Source organism: Mangifera indica, chromosome 10 (assembly GCF_011075055.1).
Source record: "Mangifera indica cultivar Alphonso chromosome 10, CATAS_Mindica_2.1, whole genome shotgun sequence".
Taxonomy (NCBI): Eukaryota; Viridiplantae; Streptophyta; class Magnoliopsida; order Sapindales; family Anacardiaceae; genus Mangifera; species Mangifera indica.
In genome coordinates this window covers 790,422-812,574 of record NC_058146.1, presented here as the reverse complement: position 1 = coordinate 812,574, position 22,153 = coordinate 790,422, and the positions used below count along the sequence as shown (strand labels likewise).

Sequence of the window (22,153 nt, the reverse complement as noted above, 5' to 3'; positions counted from 1 at the left end):
TAAATTTAACATTTGAATTTTGACGGGATGAAGGAAATGTGTCATTTGTTGAAGTAATCGTAGGACAGTGTCGTTTGGCGGGAAAAGCGGGTGAGATGAGAAAGTGTCATCCCCGGTTGCCAGGCGCACGAGATCAGCTTCGCTCAGCTTCATTCTTGATTTTGTAATTAAAAAAACCACGTCACTATCAAGGTCAGAATCCCGCACTCTGGATCACGACATGTATTACCCGCCACAACTTCTATTTCAGACAAAATCAATATTAACAAACTCTCTCCACCTCTTCCCTCTGCTGGCCGGCGAGCTAAAGCTTCCAACATTTATATTTCCCACGTGGGTTTCTGTCCTTTTATTCAAAATCGCTTCTGGGGTGTTTCTCTAAGAAGTGCTTTTTATTGTAATCTCTGTTTTGTGCTCAAAGGCGGCTTATAAACCGACCCAGAATAGAAAAATATTAAGTTTCTTGAACATCCTGTGGATATGGATTCTTTAGTTGTTGCTGAAAGCGCTGTCGTTTTAGTCATTAGTTGAGGGATATCTGTTGTTGGTGATAATAGAGTTTGCTTTGGGGGTGAAGTTTGAGGGTTCATTTAGTTTGGAGAAAAAATGGCGGTAGACTATAGTTGTTGTGGGACTAATTTCTTTATACATATTTTGATAATAGTGTTGTTGGTGCTGTTTGCTGGGTTGATGTCTGGCCTTACTTTGGGACTCATGTCTATGAGTCTTGTTGATCTTGAAGTTATTGCCAGGTCTGGAACTCCTAAGGATCGCACACATGCTGGTATATATATCTATACATCTATATCTCTTTAATTCTAATTGAGTTAGTTTTGTACGGTTTCTTGTGGTGATGATGTTGAGAGTTAGAAGATTTTTTGTTTAAGTTTCCTGCTTTAGTTGAGTTTGTGAAAACATTCTGCTTGGATGTTTCAAAAGTTACGGGAAAATTTTGTGGTATGGGGTTTGGTGGCATGATGTCTCTCAATTCAATTTATATAAGATTAAGTGATGTAAGGGCTATATTTTTCAATCAGAGAAGTTTTGGATTTTGCAAGAAAGAATTATTAACACAGGGATTTAAGTTATCGTGCAATCTAGAAATGAAGAACTGTAGTTTGCCAGCCTTTTTGTAATGAAGAGTTTGGTTAAGATGGAAACCTGGAAAATAAATCCAAAATCCCTATGAAATACTAAAAAACGAATTATATTCAAAATAACTTCACAATATTTTTGTTCTTCCTCATTCGGTTTTGGTTTCATTGATTTTGTGAAATTATGTCCTACATGATTTAGGCTATTTGTGTTCCAGAAATTTCTAATGTAGTTTGGAGAATAATTTTAGGGAATCTTACATTTTGTTGACATGCCCAGATATGAAAAATGCTGCATTAGGACTAAAAAGGAATTATTTTTTTGTTAGTAATGCTATATATATACTCACTTTTGGTACACAATTTAAGTACACAAATGATATATTATCATGTAATTATGTGTTATTTTATATTTAGTTCAAAATCATCAAATCACAGGATTATACATAATCTATGTACCCAAATTATATATCAAAAGTGTGTACATATAGTTTTATTTTTTTTTTTGCTATGCAGGATCTTCTTTAAATGCTAATTGTGCAGCAAAAGCTTCTAATATTTACAGTTGCTTTCATATGAAAGATTTTCTTATATTTGTTGATGAAGAGAAGTGCAAAATCCATCTTTTAAAAAAAAAATCTCTAATTAGGAAAACTGATTGGTTATGTGGAAGAGTTTGCTGATTGTGAATTTGTATATATCATAATATTAAGAAACTAGGGGAAGTGTAATCAAGAGTTGGAGTGAAAAACAATTCTCTCAAAAAAAAAAAAAAGACAGTGGCATTTTTAGGGGGAAAAACCACCTGTTTTTGCTAATGTATGTCTCACGTTACCTAAAAATACAGTTTAGTTTAAAAAGACTTAAATGTCTTAAAAGTCAGGGTCTATAATGGGTAATGACTGGTACGGCAGATGCTATGTATCTACGATTTTACCTTTTACACTGTATATCGATAATCCAATGGCTACTCCATCTGCTTGATATGCTTGTGTGGAAGTTTCTTAGCTTGTTACATACTTCTTATGCTGATGAGTTGTGCTACAGCGAAGATATTGCCAGTAGTCAAAAATCAGCATCTGTTGCTTTGCACTCTTCTTATCTGCAATGCTGCTGCCATGGAGGTAATAGCATTGAGATATTGTGAACAAATTATTTCTCAGATTTCTAGGAAAATATATGTAAGTGTTCTGAATGGTTTTTTTCCCTCTATTTTTAGGCACTTCCAATTTTTCTTGATGCTCTGGTATCAGCCTATGGGGCTATTCTGATTTCAGTTACACTGATTCTTCTGTTTGGTGAGGTTAGGATCCAACTCTAACTACACTTTGTCTTAGAGCCAAGATCAGGAAAGATGGAAACTTTTATGTTGAACATCTGACTTGTTTAGTATTTCATGCTCATGTGTTGTTGATATGTTTTCGGGCGTAGCACCTCATCTGTAGCTCCCACTGAATGACGGATCTAATTTTCTGCAGTGTTGCTGCATAAGCAGGACAGTCAATGTTATCTGTCCATTCTGGCATAAAACACCTACATGGGAGAATATCATATGTTGTATGGAATCTTTTATTTGTATTCCCAGCTGTAAGCAATTTCTCTAATAGTTATCCACCTCTTGTGTACAGATAATTCCACAGTCTGTTTGTTCTCGACATGGTTTGGCAATAGGGGCAGCCGTGGCTCCATTTGTCCGTGTTCTTGTTTGGGTCTGCTGCCCTGTTGCTTTTCCGATAAGCAAGGTAACATATGTCTGGAAAGCCCCTTTTGTTTTTTATTTTATGAGTGACATAGAGCAATCAAGTTGGTTCATATGGAAAACTTTATCTTTTTTAACCAAAATTATTTTCATTTGTGGTGATTTTGCAGCTGTTGGACTATTTGTTGGGCCATGGACATGTAGCACTCTTTCGCAGAGCTGAGCTCAAAACACTTGTAGATTTGCATGGTAATGAGGTGTGTACTGAAATTTTTGGTGCCATAAAAATGTATTTAATATTTATTTTGCTTGTTTCTTGTACTTGTCTTGCCTTTTGTTTACTGCAATTCGTACCTTTTGCATTTTCTTTTAACTTTCTCTTGGGTTTATTTGCACTTTTCATATTATGTAAATTAGACATTATTGCGTATTTTGGCCTCATCATGTTCCACTTTTTCAATCCTCTTGTTTACTATCATGAATAATTAGATTTATACACTGTGATTGACTTTTTCTAGGCTGGAAAAGGTGGAGAACTTACACATGATGAGACAACAATTATTGCTGGGGCACTGGAGCTCTCACAGAAAACCGCAAGTGATGCTATGACTCCTATTTCTGAAACGTTTGCTATTGATATTAATGCTAAGCTTGACAAGTAAGATGTTTTAAAGAGATTTAAACAGAAAGCCAGTACTGGTTGTCTATTTATCGTCTTGATTAGCATGCTCTTGTTATGGACAGGGATTTGATGGATCTAATATTGAATAAAGGACATAGTAGAGTGCCGGTTTATTATGAGCAACCTACAAACATAATTGGGCTCATTTTGGTAAATTGATAATCAATCTTTGTATAGTATATTCATCGTACATAGTTTTTAGATCCATTTGGTGTTTGCTTGTTTTCTTGCTATCTTGCTTTTGTTCCTTTTCCCTTTCTCTTTCAGCTTCATGTGATCCTCTCATATCTATTTTGGTATAATTTAATCAATTTTGACTCAGATTTAAAATTACTTAGTCTTACGCATAATTATATCAAAGAGGCTAAGACGTGTTTATATTCTTGTACAATAAACTTGAAGGATTTGCAGAAATTCAACTTCATGATTTATGCTTTAACAGAAAGTGCTATATCTAGTTTATGAATAATCTGTTTTAGTGTAAAACAATATGAAAAAGACACTGATGGTGAGTCTAGAGAATAAGCTTTGTTTGCATGACTTTAAGGCAGGTTTTCTGAATTTGCAATTAGCTTCTACGAAATCCTAAAGAGTTGGGGGGATCTGCTGCTAATTTCTTATTGATACTTATGCAGTATTCTGCTGGTTGAGAAAATTAAATATTCTTGCATGATTCTTCTGCTTTATCTAGTTCCTTGATTTCTCTACCATTTTGTCCTCTTAGCATTTTGATTTGGTGACTGCAATTTCTTGTGTGTGCTTTCTGGTCTATTGGTTTGTTGGCATGTAGAAATGGCATAAAGATTTTACTTCAATCTAGACTTATTTTAGCAACAAAATAAAATGATCATATTGGTGAATCTTAACGGGCAACGATATCTATTTTTTTACTTTTTTTATAATCAGCTTATATATTCTAAGAGATACTAACTTATTCAAGTAGATTCTGTTATCCTTAATTGGCCAGAGATTTTGTTTGCAAATATTTACTTATTAAGTTTTAATGTCTACTCTTAAGTAAATTTCATATTGTTAGTAACCTAGCACAAATATTAGTAATATTAAAAGGAAAACAATACTGATAACAAGAGGTATCAGTTCCTCCCAAAGACCATAGCCTCCGAATTAGCCAAAGACCGCCAAAATACCTAACTATAATAGCAATAATTTTCTCCTCCTTTTTTCCTCCATCCAACCCCCTCCTTTATAATATCCTCATCAAATCCCAATCTGTAGCAATCAAATACTAAATATTATCACATATCAAATATTATTCATATCAATCATAATATTACAAAAGTGGAGGAGAGAAGTATTGTTGTTTAGGTATTTCGGACAACCTTAGGCAGGTTGGGAGGCTACGAACTTTGAAAGGTTCTAACACCTCTTGTTGTTAACATTGTTTTATTTTAATATCAATAATATTTGTGTTAGGTCCCTAACACATATTTGCTTTAATTTTTTTTCCTTCTTTTTATGCTCATGTGACCATGTCATAAGTTTGCTGCTAAATTTTCATTTTAAATGTTCCACTTCATTGTAATCTTTAGGTCAAGAATTTACTGACAATTCATCCCGGGGATGAAATTCCTGTGAAAAGTGTCACTATACGCAGGATTCCTAGGTATCTTATTTTGATTCAAGGAATTGTTCTTTGAAACACTTGATGTTGCATTGTATGACTCACTAAACAAATATATGTGTATTTGTATGCTAGGGTTCAAGAAACTTTGCCATTATATGATATATTGAATGAGTTCCAGAAAGGTCACAGTCATATGGCTGTTGTTGTTAAGCGGTCTAGCAACACTGCAGAACAATCTGCTAGCAACCCCGCTAACAACTCTGCTGACAGTAAGAGCCAACTTATTCTGTAATGTATTAGAAAATAATTGATTTTAGCTCAGTGACTGAAAGTTCATGTCCATTGAAATTTTGCTTACATTTTTCTTATTTTTTTATTATAGATTCAACAGGAGATGTGAAGATTGACATTGACGGTGAAAAGCCTCCACAAGAGAAGGTTTTAACAAGCAAAAGACCACTGCAAAAGTGGAAGAGCTATCCCAACAACAGCTCAAGACATCAATACAGGTTTAGTTCTAGGAGTAAGAAGTGGCCGAAGGACATGTACTCGGACATTTTGCAGATTGATGGCAATCCACTTCCAAAGCTCTCTGAGGAAGAAGAAGCTGTAGGCATAATCACAATGGAAGATGTCATTGAAGAACTTTTACAGGTAATAGATCATATACGTACTTGACAAATTTCTCATCTATTTTCTTCGGAAGTTCTTCGCTAATCTTCTTGTAACCTCAATATGCATTAAATAGGAGGAGATCTATGATGAGACTGATCATCAAGTTGAGGACTCATGACACATGCTTTGATAGTTGCTTATGCATAATGTACCATCATACAACAGTCAGAAATTTGTTGAATTCATTTTGGAAGTTAGTATCAGCTGGGATTTGATTCAAATATTGTTGTTATAATGGAATAATGATGTATGATCTATTAAGAGTGAAGTGAGAAGGTAATTGTAGTATATGTTGACTCGATATAAGATAGCTTTGTAAGTAGAGTTACTGGAGATGTAAAAGACAAATTTTTTTGCCAGTTAATATAGAAGAAATGTTTGTATTGTTTTGGATTGTATAATTTTGCACTAACTCTCAAAAGGCTGACGAATGAAGTTATTTACGTAGAATCATATTGTGGGACATAATATCTTGGTTTCTATATTTGGAAGAATTGTCTTATCATGATTGGATATTATTGGGTTAATTTAAGACTGTTATTATAGGTAAATTTGCGCCAAATCAAATTCAAACAATAGTTTGCTTGAACTAAACTCAAATCTAGTATAGTTAAATCAAGATCAAACTCTACATGTTCTATTTGGCATAAAATTTACCAAAAGGTCATAAAAAATAAAAAAGAACCGTCAAAGTCAAAAATGTCAAATCCGCTTAACAATTTTTTTACAACTTATCTCCAACTTGACTCTTTGGAAACAAACATTGATCTTAAACTCAACTCTTTCGATTCCAACATTGATCTATGCCCAGTTCACATCAAATTCATCCTTACCTGTCATATAAATGATTAAATAATTTGGTTTCGTTTTAGGCCAAACGACTATTTCCCACCTAAACTATGTTGAATTCTCAAAGTTCCCTCCATTAACTATGGAAATACCGTTTACCCACCCATGAACAGTTAAAATTAACGGTGGTAAAAGTAAAATCGTCATTTTCTCTATAATATTAAAAATAAACTAAAATATAATCTATTTTTGCCCCTCTAAACTTTAACAACTAAAATTTTCCTCCAACCTAAATTTTAAAAAATAGCAGTTTCACCCTAAGGTTTCGTTTTGAAATCTCCGACTCCATTGCTGACAGTCTCTCCCTCCCGAAGCATCCTCTCCTTCTGACGATCTCTTTCCTCCCATTTGGACACCCGATGGACGTCGGAGAAGCCTTGGGAGACGAAGAACTTTGTCAGGGAAGAACTTCGTCAGGGAAAACAAACGACGAAGTTCTTCGTCTCTCAAGTTCTTCGTCTGAAGGAGATAATGCTTTGAGAGGGAGAAGCCGTCGACAATAGAGCTAAAGATGTCGCCAGAGATTTCAAAACGAAACCCTAAGGTAAAACTACAATTTTTTAAAACTTAGATTGAGAGAAACTTTTAGTTTTTAAAGTTTAAGAAGACAAAAAGAGATAAAATTTTCAGGCGTTAGAATTCTGTTAAATTTAACCGGTCATGGGTGGGTAACGGTATTTCCATAATTAATGGGGAAAACTTTGTGATTTTAACATAGTTTGGGGGGAAAATAGTCCTTTGGCCTTCGTTTTATGAAAAAGTGTCCCAACAGTGCCTTGATAACCTATCATTGTTTAAAAAGAAAAAAGGTCACTCTCTGCACAAACAAGAACGTCATACAATTCTAACAGGCTCACTTTTGTGAATGTGTGGGAGCCATATATAGAATAATACAGAAAAACCCTTTTTCACTTGTGATGTTTACTTTTTTTCCCTTCCTTTCTCTTTTTCTTGTGCCTATGCTTTTTTTGTTTAGATTTGTGCTTCTTAGAATGCTTCTTGCTTGATCTATCTGAATGTTCCATCTTTGTCTTCTTTCGCTGATCCTTGTCAGATTCCTCATCAGAAGATGCACAAGTTCTCAATGAAGAAGGCTTCTCAGGACCAAGAACTCGATGTTGCCATACATCAGAGCCCATTGAAAGCTTCTCATTGGAGTCTGGAGAAGGAGGAAGATAAGGACCTGTTTCGTCCATCCTTGAACCAACAGCACCTCGACCACGCTTGATCCTGCCATTAACAAAGAAATCAATGTCACAAACCAATATAATTTTTTGTATATTATTGGAAATGGTGAGATCAACCATGTCCTTGGTCCAACACACAAGCAAGCCAAGGCAGGAATTGTCTAATTACCTAGAATGCAGAAATTCCTCAACCTCTTCATCCCTTAAACCTTCATCTTCGCTAGAATAGTTATTCTCACATAATCTTTTGCTTGATGAGCATGAAGCAGTGGTGCTGTCATCATCAATGGCATGCCTCTTATTTGAGCTTCCAGATGAGTTAACAATGCCCCTATGGCTCTTGTTGCTCCTATCATCTTTGGATCTCCCTTTAAGCCTATCATTTAGCTCTAGCTCTTTTTGCCGGACTCGCCACATCTCATTTACTTCAACGGCTCGATTAGCTAACCAAAATGGAAAATAAATTAATGAGATAAATAGAAGATACGCATAGTAATGCATTACTATCATTTAGCTCTAGCTCCTTTTGCCAGACTCACCACAACTATTTTACTTCAATGGCTCAATCAGCTGACCAAAATGGAAAATAAATTAATAAGAAAAATAGAAGGTAAAATAGTAATGCCCACGTATCTTATTTACTAGAATCATTTTTTATTGATCTGCTTGGAAAACCAATGTTTCTATAATCTGCACTCAAACCACTACACGAAAAAGATGCATAGAAGGGAACTATACTTCAGAGGCAAATAATTACTTTCTACGAACGAAGCAGATCTCTACTTAAGCATATTATCCTTCCTTACAACCATTGGAATTTTGAGTTAGATAAAAAGAATGCAAGTATTACCCCATCAATCAGAAAACTTACCTTGTTGCACCCCAAGAACAGTTGCACTGAGGAAACGTGAATTTGGCCGACCCCTCACTTTAGGCTGCCAGAGATAAGCCTGCACACCTTCCTTCTCAGCTTGTCGCCGTAATTCTGCTGCTTCCTTCAAAAGGATTGCAGCTATTCTGTTCTCAGTCTCAAGATCCATCTAACCTAGCAAAGCAAGTTTCAAAAAGATAAGCGAGTAGTTCGAGAATGCAAAGTTAAATTATTGCTAAACTATGCAAGTTAAGAATTGAAAACTTAAAAATGCCATTATCTTCTGATATAGCTACTGCATGAGGTTTTAGCACAATATGATAAGTATTTATACAAAAAAGGGTAAAAGTAAGTGAACATGAGATTAACTCCTTAAGAGAAGAAAAAAAAAAGATACATAACCCATAGAGTAGTTGCACATTGGTTCTTCCACAATACCACCCTCTATCCTAGGAGTAACATATTACTCCAGTGAAATTATCTACTATGAACTGTGCTTAAAATTCTTTAAGAAGAAGGTAAATGTCTAAACTAAAACATCTTAAAATACCTTTCTTCCTAAATCAATCACATCGTAGCTAACATCAGAGCCTTCAAGAGCAACATTTTAATTGACCCAACTAAACTTTGATGCACAAAAACATAGAAACAATCTACCAAAACTGAGCAGATTACATAAGTAAAATAAGACCAGAAACAAGCACACACAGAGACAGTAGAAGAAAGATGGTCCTACAACTCAACTAAAAAGCAGAGCCACAACATAAAGATGATCTAAAACTAAATTTCTCTCCCCTGTCACTAGTATAAGTTTAAAAATTTACAGACTGCCATATGAATAACATATGCACAAAACTTCCTGATTCAGTGGTACATTGGCACATTCTTCTCAAGAAAAAAGCAATATCTATATGAAAAACATCATTATCTTTACAATAAAAGTAAACATGATTGAACTAAAACATACCACTAAAACAAAACATCCATAAAAGTTCAAAAAGGAAATTTGCAACATCTGACGAAAATTTCAATTATTAATCTTAACTCCATAACCAATCAAACCAATGTACAAAAAATATCGGATTACAGATCTGAAAATTTTCCCAAACTCCAAATCGAGATGAAATAAAAACAATATATACATGTATAAACAAAATCTCAAAGTAACGCATAATCAAGAAAACTTGGACAAAGCTTTCACTTTATTGTCTGCTGCTACACTTCCTCATAGGCAAACAGATAACCCTAACCCTAACACTAAAAAATATTTCCCCAAAAAAAAATCCCTTTATCAACACATATATTGAAATCAAACTACGCTGTCAATTCAACTGGTCAGCTAAAAACATGCCCAATTCACAAAGCCAAGCCAAATACACTAATTAAAGAGAAATTAAAACTGAAGTATCAGAAAAATTGAAGATTTACCAACAATGAGCGAAAATTTAAAACGAATCAGGGATTGATTAAACATAGCCCAGACTAAGAAAACACGAAATTCCAAGTACAAAAAGAAGACATTTGAACCAAACGGATAATAAAAAAAAATGAGTAAGATGATGGATATACCTGCAGCGAGACAAAAAGAATCTTCGAGAGAGAGATCGAGATGGGGAAAACGATAAGGAGAGTTATACAGGACTGGGTGCGGCTACGGAAGAGGCTGAGGCAAGGAGGCGGCAGAGCGGAGGAAGAGGAGGAGTTGAAAGACGACGAAATTGGAATTGGTGTTGGTGAATTTGGATTTTAGAATCTAACCATATGATTTGAGATATATTAAAAGAACCCCTAAATAATAAATATAATAACCCTAAAAAAATTATAGAAACCCTTTTTACAAAGTGTGCAAGTCCAATAAGATAAAACTTAATTGATTAGTGTTTAACTACTTAACCACAATTAATTATCCAAATTAGGGCTCGAATTATAAATTGTAATTTTGATCCAAATTTAAAATCTTTAACTCTAATAAAGAGAGGATTTTATGATAAAAATAAGATGAGGATGAAAAAAATTTTGATAATAGGGGATAGGCCTGAAACAAAGATATATGTGTCTTCGTCCATTCTTTTTATATTAATATATTTGTTTAAAATATTAATATATCTGTTTAAAATATTAATATATTTTTATAGTTTTAAATTATTTATGTTTTTGTTATACATATTAATATGGTTAATATATTATATTTGTGATATTTCAAATAATAAGTTAATTTTAATTTTACTTAATTTTATTATTTAATATATTTATATCATGTCTAAAGAGTATAAAATGAGATATTTTTTTGCAGGTACAATGAGAGAATTTTTCCCCATAGAGATGAAGATAGGATGAAAAAGAGATTTTTTTTTGTCATAAGGGGATGGAGAATCTTTGTTATCTCTATAATAGAGATAAGTTAAAGACAAAGATTAATATTATTTACGGGGATGGGGATAGGGATATCAATTCCCTCCTCGTTGACATCCCTAACCCAAATTTATAAGAATTAGTTTGAAATTGATATGAGATCGATAAATTGATATTTAAATTTAAATTGAAATAATTTAACTTTGGGTTCTATCTGAATTAACTCAAATTTAGATATTTGAATCAGTTTAAACTCGACTTATTTTATAAAATTGAACTTAATCTTAGACTCAAACTCAATATGCTTGATTTGTGCTCGAATTCATACTCAAATAGCTTGTATTTTGAACTTGGATGGGACCTAACCCTAAGGTCCAAATTGAACCCACTCTCTCTTATGGGAGGTTTGGTTTGGGTAATGTTTTATTACCAAAACAATGAGATATCTTAAAGATAAATTACTTAGAAGATTACTGAATATAAATGATTACTATATTTGATAAAATTTGGTAGGTATAAATAATTATTGTGTTTGGTTAACGGTAATAAAATAATACTAATAAATTATTTTACTTAAATGTTCTTGAATGTAATTATTTTTAAAATTTTTTATATTATTTACATTAATTAAAAATAAATTTATTTTTGTCTCAAAAAATTAATAAATAATAATATAATTTTAATAAAATTAAGATTACGTTGGTAATCTTTTAATACCTAAGGTAAAAGTGGTAATCAGATTACCATTTATATTACTTGTCACGTCAGTATTGGTAATAGAATATTACTGTTTTATATTACTTGTCATGTCAGCATTGGTAATAGAAGATTACTGACAATAATCTTCTATTACCAATGCTGATATGATAAGTGATATAAGTAGCAATTTGATTACCACTTTCACTTTAGGTATTAAAAAATTACCAATGTAATATTGATTTTATTATAATTATATTATTATTTATTAATTTTTTGAGACAAAAATAAATTTATTTTTAATTAATGTAAATAATATAAAAATAATTATATTCAAGAATATTCAAATAAAATAATTTACTAGTAATATTTTATTACCGTTAATCAAACACATTAATTATTTATACAATTTATTTTTACTAAATTTTATCAAACGTAATAATCATTTATACTCAGTAATCTTCTTAATAATTTATCTTTAAGGAAATATCTCTATTTTAATAATAAAACATTATTCAAATCAAATGCTCTCTTAGAGTACGCTTAGGGTTAACTTATGGCTGAACTCAGACTGAACTAGACACAGATAGAGGCTACCCCGGGCTAAGCTGGGACAAGGGAGGGAATTCGAGCCTGAAACTGGGCCCAAGAATAACGGGCCTTAAGACCAGTCCCAAGGCTTGATGATATGCTTTTTTCATTCATTTTAAAAATATTAGAATGATAAACAGGTCCAATGGCCCTGTCTTGAGATTGGCCCACCAGACTGTCGCATAGAACCCAAACCAGGGATTGGTCTGAACCCTACATATAGAGACAAGACCCAAACCGGTCCCGAGGGCATAAACCCTCTATACGACCGAGGCTGGGCCGACGCCATTTGCGCACCTCTGCTCGCCCTCAACGCAGCCGCCAATATTCAAAGTGAGTTCCGTGTCAAGAGCACAAAGGTCTAGACGCAAGACACTTTCTGTATCCACCAGGGTTTATCATTGGCTGCAAAAGGCTGCCCACACATTTTGCAGCTTCACTCAGAAAACCTTTTCTTCTTCTTCATCAAAACAATGTCACTAACGTACAATCTCTCTTCTTCAGCGATCTCTTCTTCTTCCTCTGCTTTTCTGGCTCCAACTAGAATCGCTTCCAGGTACTTCTATCAAATGCTAAGTTGAGATATCGGAACAAAATTGAAATGAAACGACCCATTTGTTTGTTGAAATACAGCTTCTCTCAAGTTTTTTTTTATGGGTTCCATTTGCTTTTTTTCTTTAGATAATACCCAGTATGATTGACAGATTTTTCTTCTTTTCTAATGTTATATTGCAGACCGCAGAACGTTTCGCTTCAAGCTAAACGCATTAATGTTTACAAATGTGTTGCGACACCTCAAGAGGAGAAAATTGGTAACTTTTATTTGTTTATTTTTTGATATCATATAAAATGTGCAATGCCATGCCTGTAACATTTTATAGAGATTGGTGATAAAAGCTAAAAGAATGTTACCGTTTTTTGTTTGCTGGCCGGTATTGTTACTGGATTCAGACTACTGTATGAGCTCGGATTTGAATGATGTTTTTGTTTAGAATACTATTATGAATGCGGACATTGCATACAAACTACTGTGGTGTGGCATAATATGTATGAATTTATACGTGTATCATTTTTCTTTCATTTGTCTGGTTTGGTAGGAATTGAAATTTGAAACTCTAGTCAAGAAATATGTTGTTCAGTTTAAATTGGAGTTTAAAGGTTTATTTTAGCTTCTGTGTAGTAGTATCAGTGGTTGGTAACTTGGTCTTATGGAGACACATTTACTGGGTCTAATTGGTGGCCTATTTGGGAACAAATTCACTTAACAGGCATAGTTGTTGGTTTGCAAGCATTTATTCATGGCTACTTCGTATGTTAATTATTCTTTATACGTTCCTGGTTTAATGAAGCTTACAAGACAAAGGTTTTGCGCAATGCAAATATAGCCAAACTTCAAGCTGGTTACCTGTTTCCTGAGGTCTGTAACAAGGCTTTATCATTTGTTTTATTGATCAATTTATGCTGTTACTGGACTTGCTCTCAACATTATAAATTATTTTTTGCTCTCAATTGTTGCCATCCTATCGAGATTTCTACAATTTTTTGAATATGTATTAGATACCATTTACAGTTTATGGTAATTTTTATTTGTTTTTTCCCTCAATTATTGAAGATTGCTCGAAGAAAGGCTGCACACATGCTGAGATATCCAGATGCACAAGTGATAAGCCTTGGAATTGGTGATACTACTGAGCCCATTCCGGAAGTTATTACTTCTGCAATGGCAAAGGTACTTGTTCGTAAGTCTATTTCTTTTGTTATCTGTATAAAAGAAACTATTTCCTAATAGCAATTTATGTTGTTGCTGATGCATGGCTTTTTTACCCTTTGGCAGAGGTCTTATGCACTGTCTACCATAGAGGGTTACAGTGGTTATGGAGCTGAACAAGGTGAAAAAGTATGTGAGAAATTTTATTTTCACTGACAATATCATTATTGATTCACATTTTGTTATTAATATTAGATATGGGTTAGAGTTGATGCTTTTTTGTGTAGGCTCATATCATTAGCAAATTTGCTTATTATATGGTGTTGCCCTTGGATGCGCATGCTATCATCCCATTGGGACTGTGAACTTGCAATATGCACAGACAGAATGCATGATATAAGCAGGCTATGTGTGGAAATGGAAATACATTGTTGGTGCAAATAATTGTTTTCATTCAGAAGTTACTTATTTTAGCGTACATTTAATTCCTTTTAAGAGAGTATATATCTTCTTATTTAATAATTAATTAATTTATGTATTCTTTTTCTAAACATATTTGTCTTTGCATACTTTATATACAGTGTGGTCGGTAGTAATTAAGTTATGATAAACACATTGACACATTTTTCGAAAGATTTTTATTTCATTCTTGTCACATTTTAAAAAATTTGTGTAATATAAGGTAAAATAGTTCCTGGGCCCCTTGAGGTTTTCCATTATGCCAAAACTACTGATGTGGTTTTATAATAACACTGAACACCCTGCCTCGGTAGTGTCAGGGGGTCTATGTGATAATCATCCCATATATTTCAAATTATTGGGGCCGATTGTTTGATATTAATGGCAAACCTTTACGGTAGTTGTCATGTTCTCTCAAGGAGTATGTTTAATATTGTAATAAATCTTTCAGTTTCTTAGTGATGGTTTCCCTTAGTTATATGATATCTTGCTTTTTACAAACTTTTGGAGCCTTATAGCTAATACTTGGTATTGATTATTCACTCCATTGTTGCCGCTCTATATATGCATATATCATATTATCATGTGATCATAATATATTGGAGAATTCTTGCAGAATGCATTGCTACTGATGTTTTTAGTTCGGTTTTTGCCTGAGGGCTTCTTCTACTTGGCCTTTTCTTTAGTTCAGATACAAATTGAATTGAATTTGTTAAAAAAATGAATTGCCCAAGTCTTCTAGTGATAATTTGTTGTGCTATTATTTCTTTTAATGATAAAAAAATCCAGAATGGATAATTTACAGACATCGTCATATTTTGCAGCCATTGAGATCTGCAATTGCTTCAGCATTTTACAAGGACCTTGGCATAGAGGAAGATGATATATTTGTTTCAGATGGTGCAAAATGTGACATATCTCGGCTTCAGGTTTGTATAAATATTGTATAAGCTAAAGGTTGTGGGATGATTTATTATTATGTCTCACCATCAAAATTATCCAGTTTCTTTTATATTTGTGGTAGGTTGTTTTTGGTTCTCATGTTACTATGGCGGTTCAAGATCCATCATACCCGGTAATCTATTTTCTGTTCATTGAACTGCAAAATAATATTACTTAGTGTAATTTTCTCCTTTTGATAGTATGCATTTGGATGTAATCAATGGATCATATTGAGTTTTTCTAACACAATATTTATTTCTGTAATTGAAGTTTTGATGGTTTTATGCTTATAGAATCCTAAGACCTAACCTTACTCAGTAATATCTTTTAGGAAAAAGAAAAACAAGGCCTTTAACTTATCAGGTATTACCAGAATACAAAGATAGTCAGCTGAACTTTCTGTTGGGCTGATCTGATAGATTCTGTAACCACCTACTTGCATTATACTGAATAAGATGTGCTGTAAGCACAAACTGATGTTTGCGGCTGTGCATGGTGATTCTGATTGGATCGAGTCATTGTGTGAAAATATGAAGCGAGAAAAGTGGAAGAGAGAAGAACAATACTAAACCTGCATAAGTTAGTGGCATTTCTATGTTTTTTAATGAAATGTTCTATTAATGTTAGCTTTCTTTTCAATATGCAGGCATACGTAGACTCAAGTGTCATTATGGGCCAGACTGGAGAGTTCGAAAAGAATGAGGAGAAATATGGAAAAATTGAATACATGAGGTGTTCGCCAGAGAATGGTTTCTTTCCTGATTTGTCAACTGTTGGGCGAACAGATATCATATTCTTTTGTTCACCAAATAATCCTACCGGTGCTGTTGCAACAAGGGAACAGCTGACCCGATTGGTTCAGTTTGCTAAGGACAATGGGTCAATCATTGTCTATGACTCTGCATATGCCATGTATATATCAGATGATAAGCCACGTTCAATCTTTGAAATTCCAGGGGCGAAAGAGGTAATTCTACATTTAATCATTCGCTTTGTGGTTGCTGCACTACTCATTTGATTTTCTCTCTCATTTTTTAGTGTCTTATCAATTCCCTTTGTTTATTTTATTCAGCTTGTTAAATAAATTTTTGGATGTAATTGAGTTCAACAGGCCTAGTGGGAGAACTTCCATCCATATTATTTGGTGTAAACTATTGGCACTGGGATCACCCTACAACTTTCAATTGAGTCTTACTATTCTTTTTGTGTTCTATCTGTATAATACTGTAATTAATTTTGTGTAATGTGTAAATTTCAATTTGCTATTGTAGGTTGCAATTGAGACTGCTTCCTTTAGCAAGTATGCTGGATTCACTGGAGTCCGACTGGGTTGGACTGTGATTCCCAAACAGCTTTTGTTTTCTGATGGATCTCCTGTTGCCCAGGACTTCAATCGAATTGTTTGTACTTGCTTCAATGGTGCATCCAATATCTCTCAAGCTGGTGGCTTAGCTTGTCTTTCACCAGAAGGCCTTGGGGTTAGTGTCATCCAGTTTCTTTGAGTGATTGCCAATTCTTCAAAGAAACCAGAAGATTTGGAATCTTTTATGTTTATGTTTATTTTTTCTTTTATGGTATGGTGTTGTTTAGTTTTTCCACTTTTTGGCTTCAAAGGCTTGACAGGCATGGGACTCTTATCACGGCTTCTAACACTAACAGGTTTATGCATTTCAAAAACTTCCAGGCTATGCAAGAGGTGATTGGCTTCTACAAAGAAAATACTGAAATCATTGTGGATACCTTTACTTCACTCGGCTTTAATGTATATGGAGGGAAGAATGCACCATACGTGTGGGTTCATTTCCCCGGTAGAAGCTCTTGGGATGTGTTCAGTGAGATTCTTGAGAAAACTCATGTGGTTACCACACCTGGTAGTGGTTTTGGACCTGGTGGTGAAGGCTTTGTCAGGGTTAGTGCCTTCGGCCACAGAGTGAATATCTTAGAAGCCTGCAAAAGGTTCAAGCAGTTGTACAAGTGAATCAAGTTACCTGACTAGTTTTGCCTCCAATATGAACAAAAGATCTATGCTGAACGAAGCTGCATGAGTAGGGAAATTATTATCTTCCAGTTTGGCAGTCTAGATTGCACTCAATCTGTGACAAAATTGTTAAGAGTATTTGTAGTCAGGGAGAAACTTTTAGTTAGGGTATTTCAAATATTTGCAATTGGGTTTTAAATAATCAGTGGGACACATTAAAAGTTTCATACATTAAGATTTCGATTATTAACTTTTCTTACTAATTTATCCACTAACAAGTTTTCCAAGTGCACTAGTGGGACTTGCCCGTGAAGCAAATTAATAGTGAAGGATTTGCACGGTTGTTATATATTTAGTCTTGGACCAAATTTGGAGTGTTCAAATTCCATTAACTATATATAAAACCAACTTTGTCACCGTTACATGCAAGATTTGGCATTTTGGATTTTTTTTTCCATCTAAATCTCTTGATTTAGTCCAGCACACCATTCTTCGATTTCCCTTGCTTTAGTTGAGCTCACCATTCTCCATTTCTTGTTTTTTTCGTGTTTCAAAGAGATAAATTTGCAAATATTATCTACATACAAGCACAAGAAAGTGTTTCAAAAGCAAAAATGTCCATCCGCTTCATCTGAGAAGCTTGGGATATACCTTAGGGATGTTCTTTGATGCTGAAACTTCATTGGGAAGTAATATTTCTTCATATTCCAATGAGAACTCGTTACAGAAGATCCCGAGTTACAAGAGAATGAATTCAAGTCTTGCATGCTTTGCTTGTGCTTGTTCACTTTCAATTCTAACCCCTTCAGATACCGATCTGGGACTCAAACTGGGTTGGTCTGATCCTGAATAAATATACAAGATCACAAGTACTAATACACCTTTGAAGCTCATTAACTAGAATGCAAAATTATCTACTATTTCTTAAAAGTTGTTTCCACTTACAAAGTACAATGTTAAATAGCGTGGAGGTTTCCTATTTTACAAGAAGTATTCCCCAAACATAAGGGATGGCTACAATGTTCATACATTCTAGTAATTTACAAAATTAGAAACCTAAAATTGTTCAATACTATTCATGATCTCTGCCTTGCAAGTTGTCTTGTAATGTCCAGTTTGGTTACACCGACTGCAATGCACTGTATGTTTTTCACGGTTAAGATCCTCGACACAGATTCGTTTCTTTTCAGGACGTCCTGGGGGTCGACGAAACTTGGGAGGTCGCACAACCTGAGTGTCATCATCTGAGACCTCACCAATCTTTCTCCATCCAATTTTTGCAGGGATGGGATGAATTTCTTCTGCATATGTTTCTCGGTAACTGGCAACGGTAAAACATTTCTCTGTAAAGGCATATACATCTTTTCGACATGAGATGAGTGCTGCAACAGCATGAGAACAAGGTATTCCATAAAGCTGCCAATCACGACAGGAGCAACAATGAGTTCCAATGTTCACAATCTCTGATCTCTCAGCTGATAAAACTTCAAATTCTACTTCATCTGATCTAAGGACCTGATATGTCGAGGCATGGTTAATGGCTTCTATCATATGCTTTTCAGCAGATGGGGCAAGTACAGAATACCAAGAATTGCTGTTAATACGCCGGGCCACAAATTCAGTAATTAGTTTACAGTGAATTCGCTCAATCACTTGGATTATGGGCAATTCCCGAGCTTCAAGAATCCACTTATTAAATTCCTCAATATTTGAAGAGAGTCGGCCATACCGTGTCCCTTCAAAATGTACTAACGCCCAACGGGAAGGAGGAAATTGTTGTATCCACTTTGCAGCTTCAGAAGAAATATCTTCTATTTCAGCCATTCTATCTTTAAAAGCAAGAGTAGTGGTAGCATTTGCAGCTTTCCAAATAACATGCACAAGCCTCGAGTTCTTGAACTCTTTGCCAACACTTTCACTCAAGTGGCGCATACAAAGTGCTTGAGAAGAATTTGGAAACCTTCTCCTTATTGCATCTGCAATGCCTTTCTGTCCATCTGATATAAAAGTGAGCCGTGGCATAGTCTCAGCATTCATCTCTAAAGCCTTATGTAATTCTGACAAGAACCACATCCAGCACTCGTCGCTTTCTGCATCAACAACACCAAATGCAACTGGAAACAACCCACCATCAGCATCAAAAGAAGTGGCTGAAAGTAAGGTACCAAGATATTTGCTTTTAAGCTGGATTCCACCAACGCTGACAATGGGCAGGCATCCATTCAGGAAGCCATATATTGACGCATAAAATGAAACAAAGAGCCGCTGGAAGCGATTGTCTGCACCAGTAGTGAAAACCTCGGCAATGCTTCCAGGATTGGTTTTCTTTATTTGCTCACAGTATGATGGAAGTAGGCAATATCCTTCTTCAGAAGAACCATAAATCGCAGCAAGCCCCCTTTCCTTTGCACGCCAAGCTTGCTTATATGGTATCGTAATCCCATACTGTTTATGAATGTCATGCAATATATCCTTTGGCTTGTAATTAATATTATCTCGTAATCTTTCCTCTATAAAACTGACAATCCAATCCACAGAAGCTTGATGATGTCCATTTTGTGCATTCTTCCCACAAGTGTGTGTTCCTTCAAGGCTTCTTATTACAAAAGTTGGGGTATTAGGGAGCTTGACTGCACGAATGCGCCATGGGCAACCTTCCGTGGCACACTTTGCAAAGTACCGAATCAGGTCACTTTTTATAATACGAAGCTCAAAGTGTTGCGCAATGGCAGCTTCTTTGATTGCATTCCTGAAGGCCTTTACATCAGGAAATTCTTGCCCAATAACAAAAGTATGGTCCTCCATGAAGATAGCTAACACAAAGTCAGAAGTCCACCCCTTCAATTTGATCTCCAAATGTTCAACATGCTTCCACCCGGATCAGTAAAAAGTTTGAGAAGAGTACAATTATTGGAGTGTATGTACAAGTCTAACAGGGACATCATTTAGAATGAACATCAAAAGAAGTCTGCACGACGAAAAGGGATGACATTTATATTCATAGAGAGGACAGCATTCCTTTCATTTGCGAAACTAACATTCACTGATTCTCACCCTCATTTTAAAAAAAAAAAGAAAGTAGAAGCCAGCTTCTCACATGAACTAACACTAAAGAATCATAAATTGAAATTCATGCAAAGCAAAGAATGAATTCCCACATTTATGAAGATAGTATACATAAATTTGGACAAATATCATTGATCTTCCCAACAAATTTACTCCCAAGTTAGAAATTTGTCACATGTAGCCCATAAGTTCTGCTTAACAAAACAACCAACAGTTGGGGAGATATAAGATCACAATTTAACTGAATAAACTAATAGATAGATCTGTTAAAATATTCAAACAACATAGATTGATGTTTAACAAAAAAGTAATACGACATATACAAACAAACTGATATGATATCATGTGACTAAATGATCTAATTGATTACCTTATATCTAACTCAAAATCAACCAAACATGACAGATTGTTTGTACACTTAAGAGAATGTTTATACATGAAGTATTATTCTTCACAAAAATTACAAAATAAGTTAATTATATTATGAGTAATACTTCATTACAAACATCCTCTCTCTATCGGGTACATAAAAAGAACTAATTGTTTATTTTATCTCAGGTTCAAAACCCTCCAGTCATATGATAACAAGCATAATATTTGTGCATGAAATATCATTCTAATATTATCCCTAGCCAATTTATTAAGTCTATCTATAACACTTATGTGGATTAATTTTGATTATAACTTTCATTTCAGAAAAGTGAAATAATGTTCAAAACCAAATCCGAATGCAAACATTTTCATCTATTTCCACAACAATCCACACCGAAACTCAACAACACAACCCAGAAACCCCAGACATCATAAATTGCATGTAACCACAAACTTATAATAGATTAGACCAAATATGCAGAAACCCGAGTCCATAATTATAAATTGAAGCAAAATTTAAATGGAATCAGTCAAAAACAATAGAAATACGAGGGTACCAAGATCTGAAAGTTAAAGCTGACCTTAAATATTTGAAACAGAGGCTGAACATCCGAACGTTAAAGATCTAAACGAGACTGAGCACAATCGGTTAAAAGACAGAACCTGAGAGCTCCACTTTTGGTATCCTGACGAAAGATTAGGGCGGATTGGGTCACATAGAGAGGGTACAACTGCCATTGTATAATGTTTGGAGGGTATTTTCGGTAGAAAATAAATGAGATATTTATTACCCGTTTATCCCAAAACTATCGTGTAATAATTGTGAATGGTAGAGCCGTGAATTTTGAAAAATTATATTTTATATTTATAAAAAAATTATATAGGATAAGAAACTTCTTCAAAAGGCTTTAAAAAAAAAAAAAAAGGATTTATGTATTTATTATGCTGACGTTGTCATGATTGTTAGTATTTTATAATACAAATAATAGATGTTATTGTGAGAAACATACATAGATTCTAGGCTTCTAAATTCCCATGCTAAGTGACGTATTTTCTTGGTTTGATTTGGATCTGTGAATAAATAATAAATTAAGGTCAATTGACGTTTAAACACAGTATGAAAATAAAAAATGTGTGAAATTTTATTTGAAAAGATTGATATTAAGATAAATTCGATTCGAATTAATTTAATTTATATTTATCTTTTATTCTATTAATGTATTATTTATTTTTTAATGATATTAAAACTTTGATTTATATTGTTATACTCGAGATCACACTGTATTTACAACATTAAATGCTGAAATTTTAGAGTAAAAATTAACAATCAACCATAAATTGTTATAA

General features: G+C 34.1%; 4 protein-coding genes across 5 annotated transcripts; 2 read left to right on the top strand and 2 right to left on the bottom strand.

Moving 5' to 3' along the window:
- The first annotated feature begins 34 nt into the window (after nt 1-34).
- LOC123227586 (DUF21 domain-containing protein At2g14520-like) lies at nt 35-6,122 on the top strand. The gene is made up of 11 exons (XM_044652639.1): nt 35-784; nt 2,142-2,218; nt 2,314-2,397; nt 2,723-2,836; nt 2,964-3,050; nt 3,312-3,451; nt 3,538-3,625; nt 5,026-5,099; nt 5,193-5,329; nt 5,443-5,714; nt 5,809-6,122. Exons 1-11 carry the CDS (start codon nt 607-609, stop codon nt 5,851-5,853), a joined length of 1,296 nt encoding a protein of 431 aa, XP_044508574.1. The 5' UTR covers nt 35-606; the 3' UTR covers nt 5,854-6,122.
- A 1,187-nt stretch (nt 6,123-7,309) lies between these two features.
- Nucleotides 7,310-10,417, bottom strand: LOC123227585. Of its 2 annotated transcripts, none has more exons than XM_044652637.1 (4): nt 10,212-10,417; nt 8,643-8,816; nt 7,941-8,214; nt 7,310-7,814 (listed from the first exon to the last, which is right to left on the bottom strand). In XM_044652637.1, exons 2-4 carry the CDS (start codon nt 8,809-8,811, stop codon nt 7,493-7,495), a joined length of 765 nt encoding a protein of 254 aa, XP_044508572.1. In that variant the 5' UTR covers nt 8,812-8,816; nt 10,212-10,417; the 3' UTR covers nt 7,310-7,492. The 2 variants fall into 2 exon arrangements, with proteins under 2 accessions (XP_044508572.1, XP_044508573.1); XM_044652638.1 differs by having other exon boundaries at nt 8,643-8,811.
- Nucleotides 10,418-12,529: 2,112 nt separating this feature from the next.
- Nucleotides 12,530-17,655, top strand: LOC123227488 (LL-diaminopimelate aminotransferase, chloroplastic-like). The gene is made up of 10 exons (XM_044652313.1): nt 12,530-12,837; nt 13,017-13,093; nt 13,631-13,698; nt 13,894-14,010; nt 14,116-14,178; nt 15,273-15,377; nt 15,473-15,523; nt 16,037-16,357; nt 16,662-16,868; nt 17,075-17,655. Exons 1-10 carry the CDS (start codon nt 12,755-12,757, stop codon nt 17,366-17,368), a joined length of 1,386 nt encoding a protein of 461 aa, XP_044508248.1. The 5' UTR covers nt 12,530-12,754; the 3' UTR covers nt 17,369-17,655.
- Nucleotides 17,656-18,261: 606 nt separating this feature from the next.
- Nucleotides 18,262-21,545, bottom strand: LOC123227487. The gene is made up of 2 exons (XM_044652312.1): nt 21,388-21,545; nt 18,262-20,336 (listed from the first exon to the last, which is right to left on the bottom strand). Exon 2 carries the CDS (start codon nt 20,171-20,173, stop codon nt 18,425-18,427), a length of 1,749 nt encoding a protein of 582 aa, XP_044508247.1. The 5' UTR covers nt 20,174-20,336; nt 21,388-21,545; the 3' UTR covers nt 18,262-18,424.
- Nucleotides 21,546-22,153: the final 608 nt, after the last annotated feature.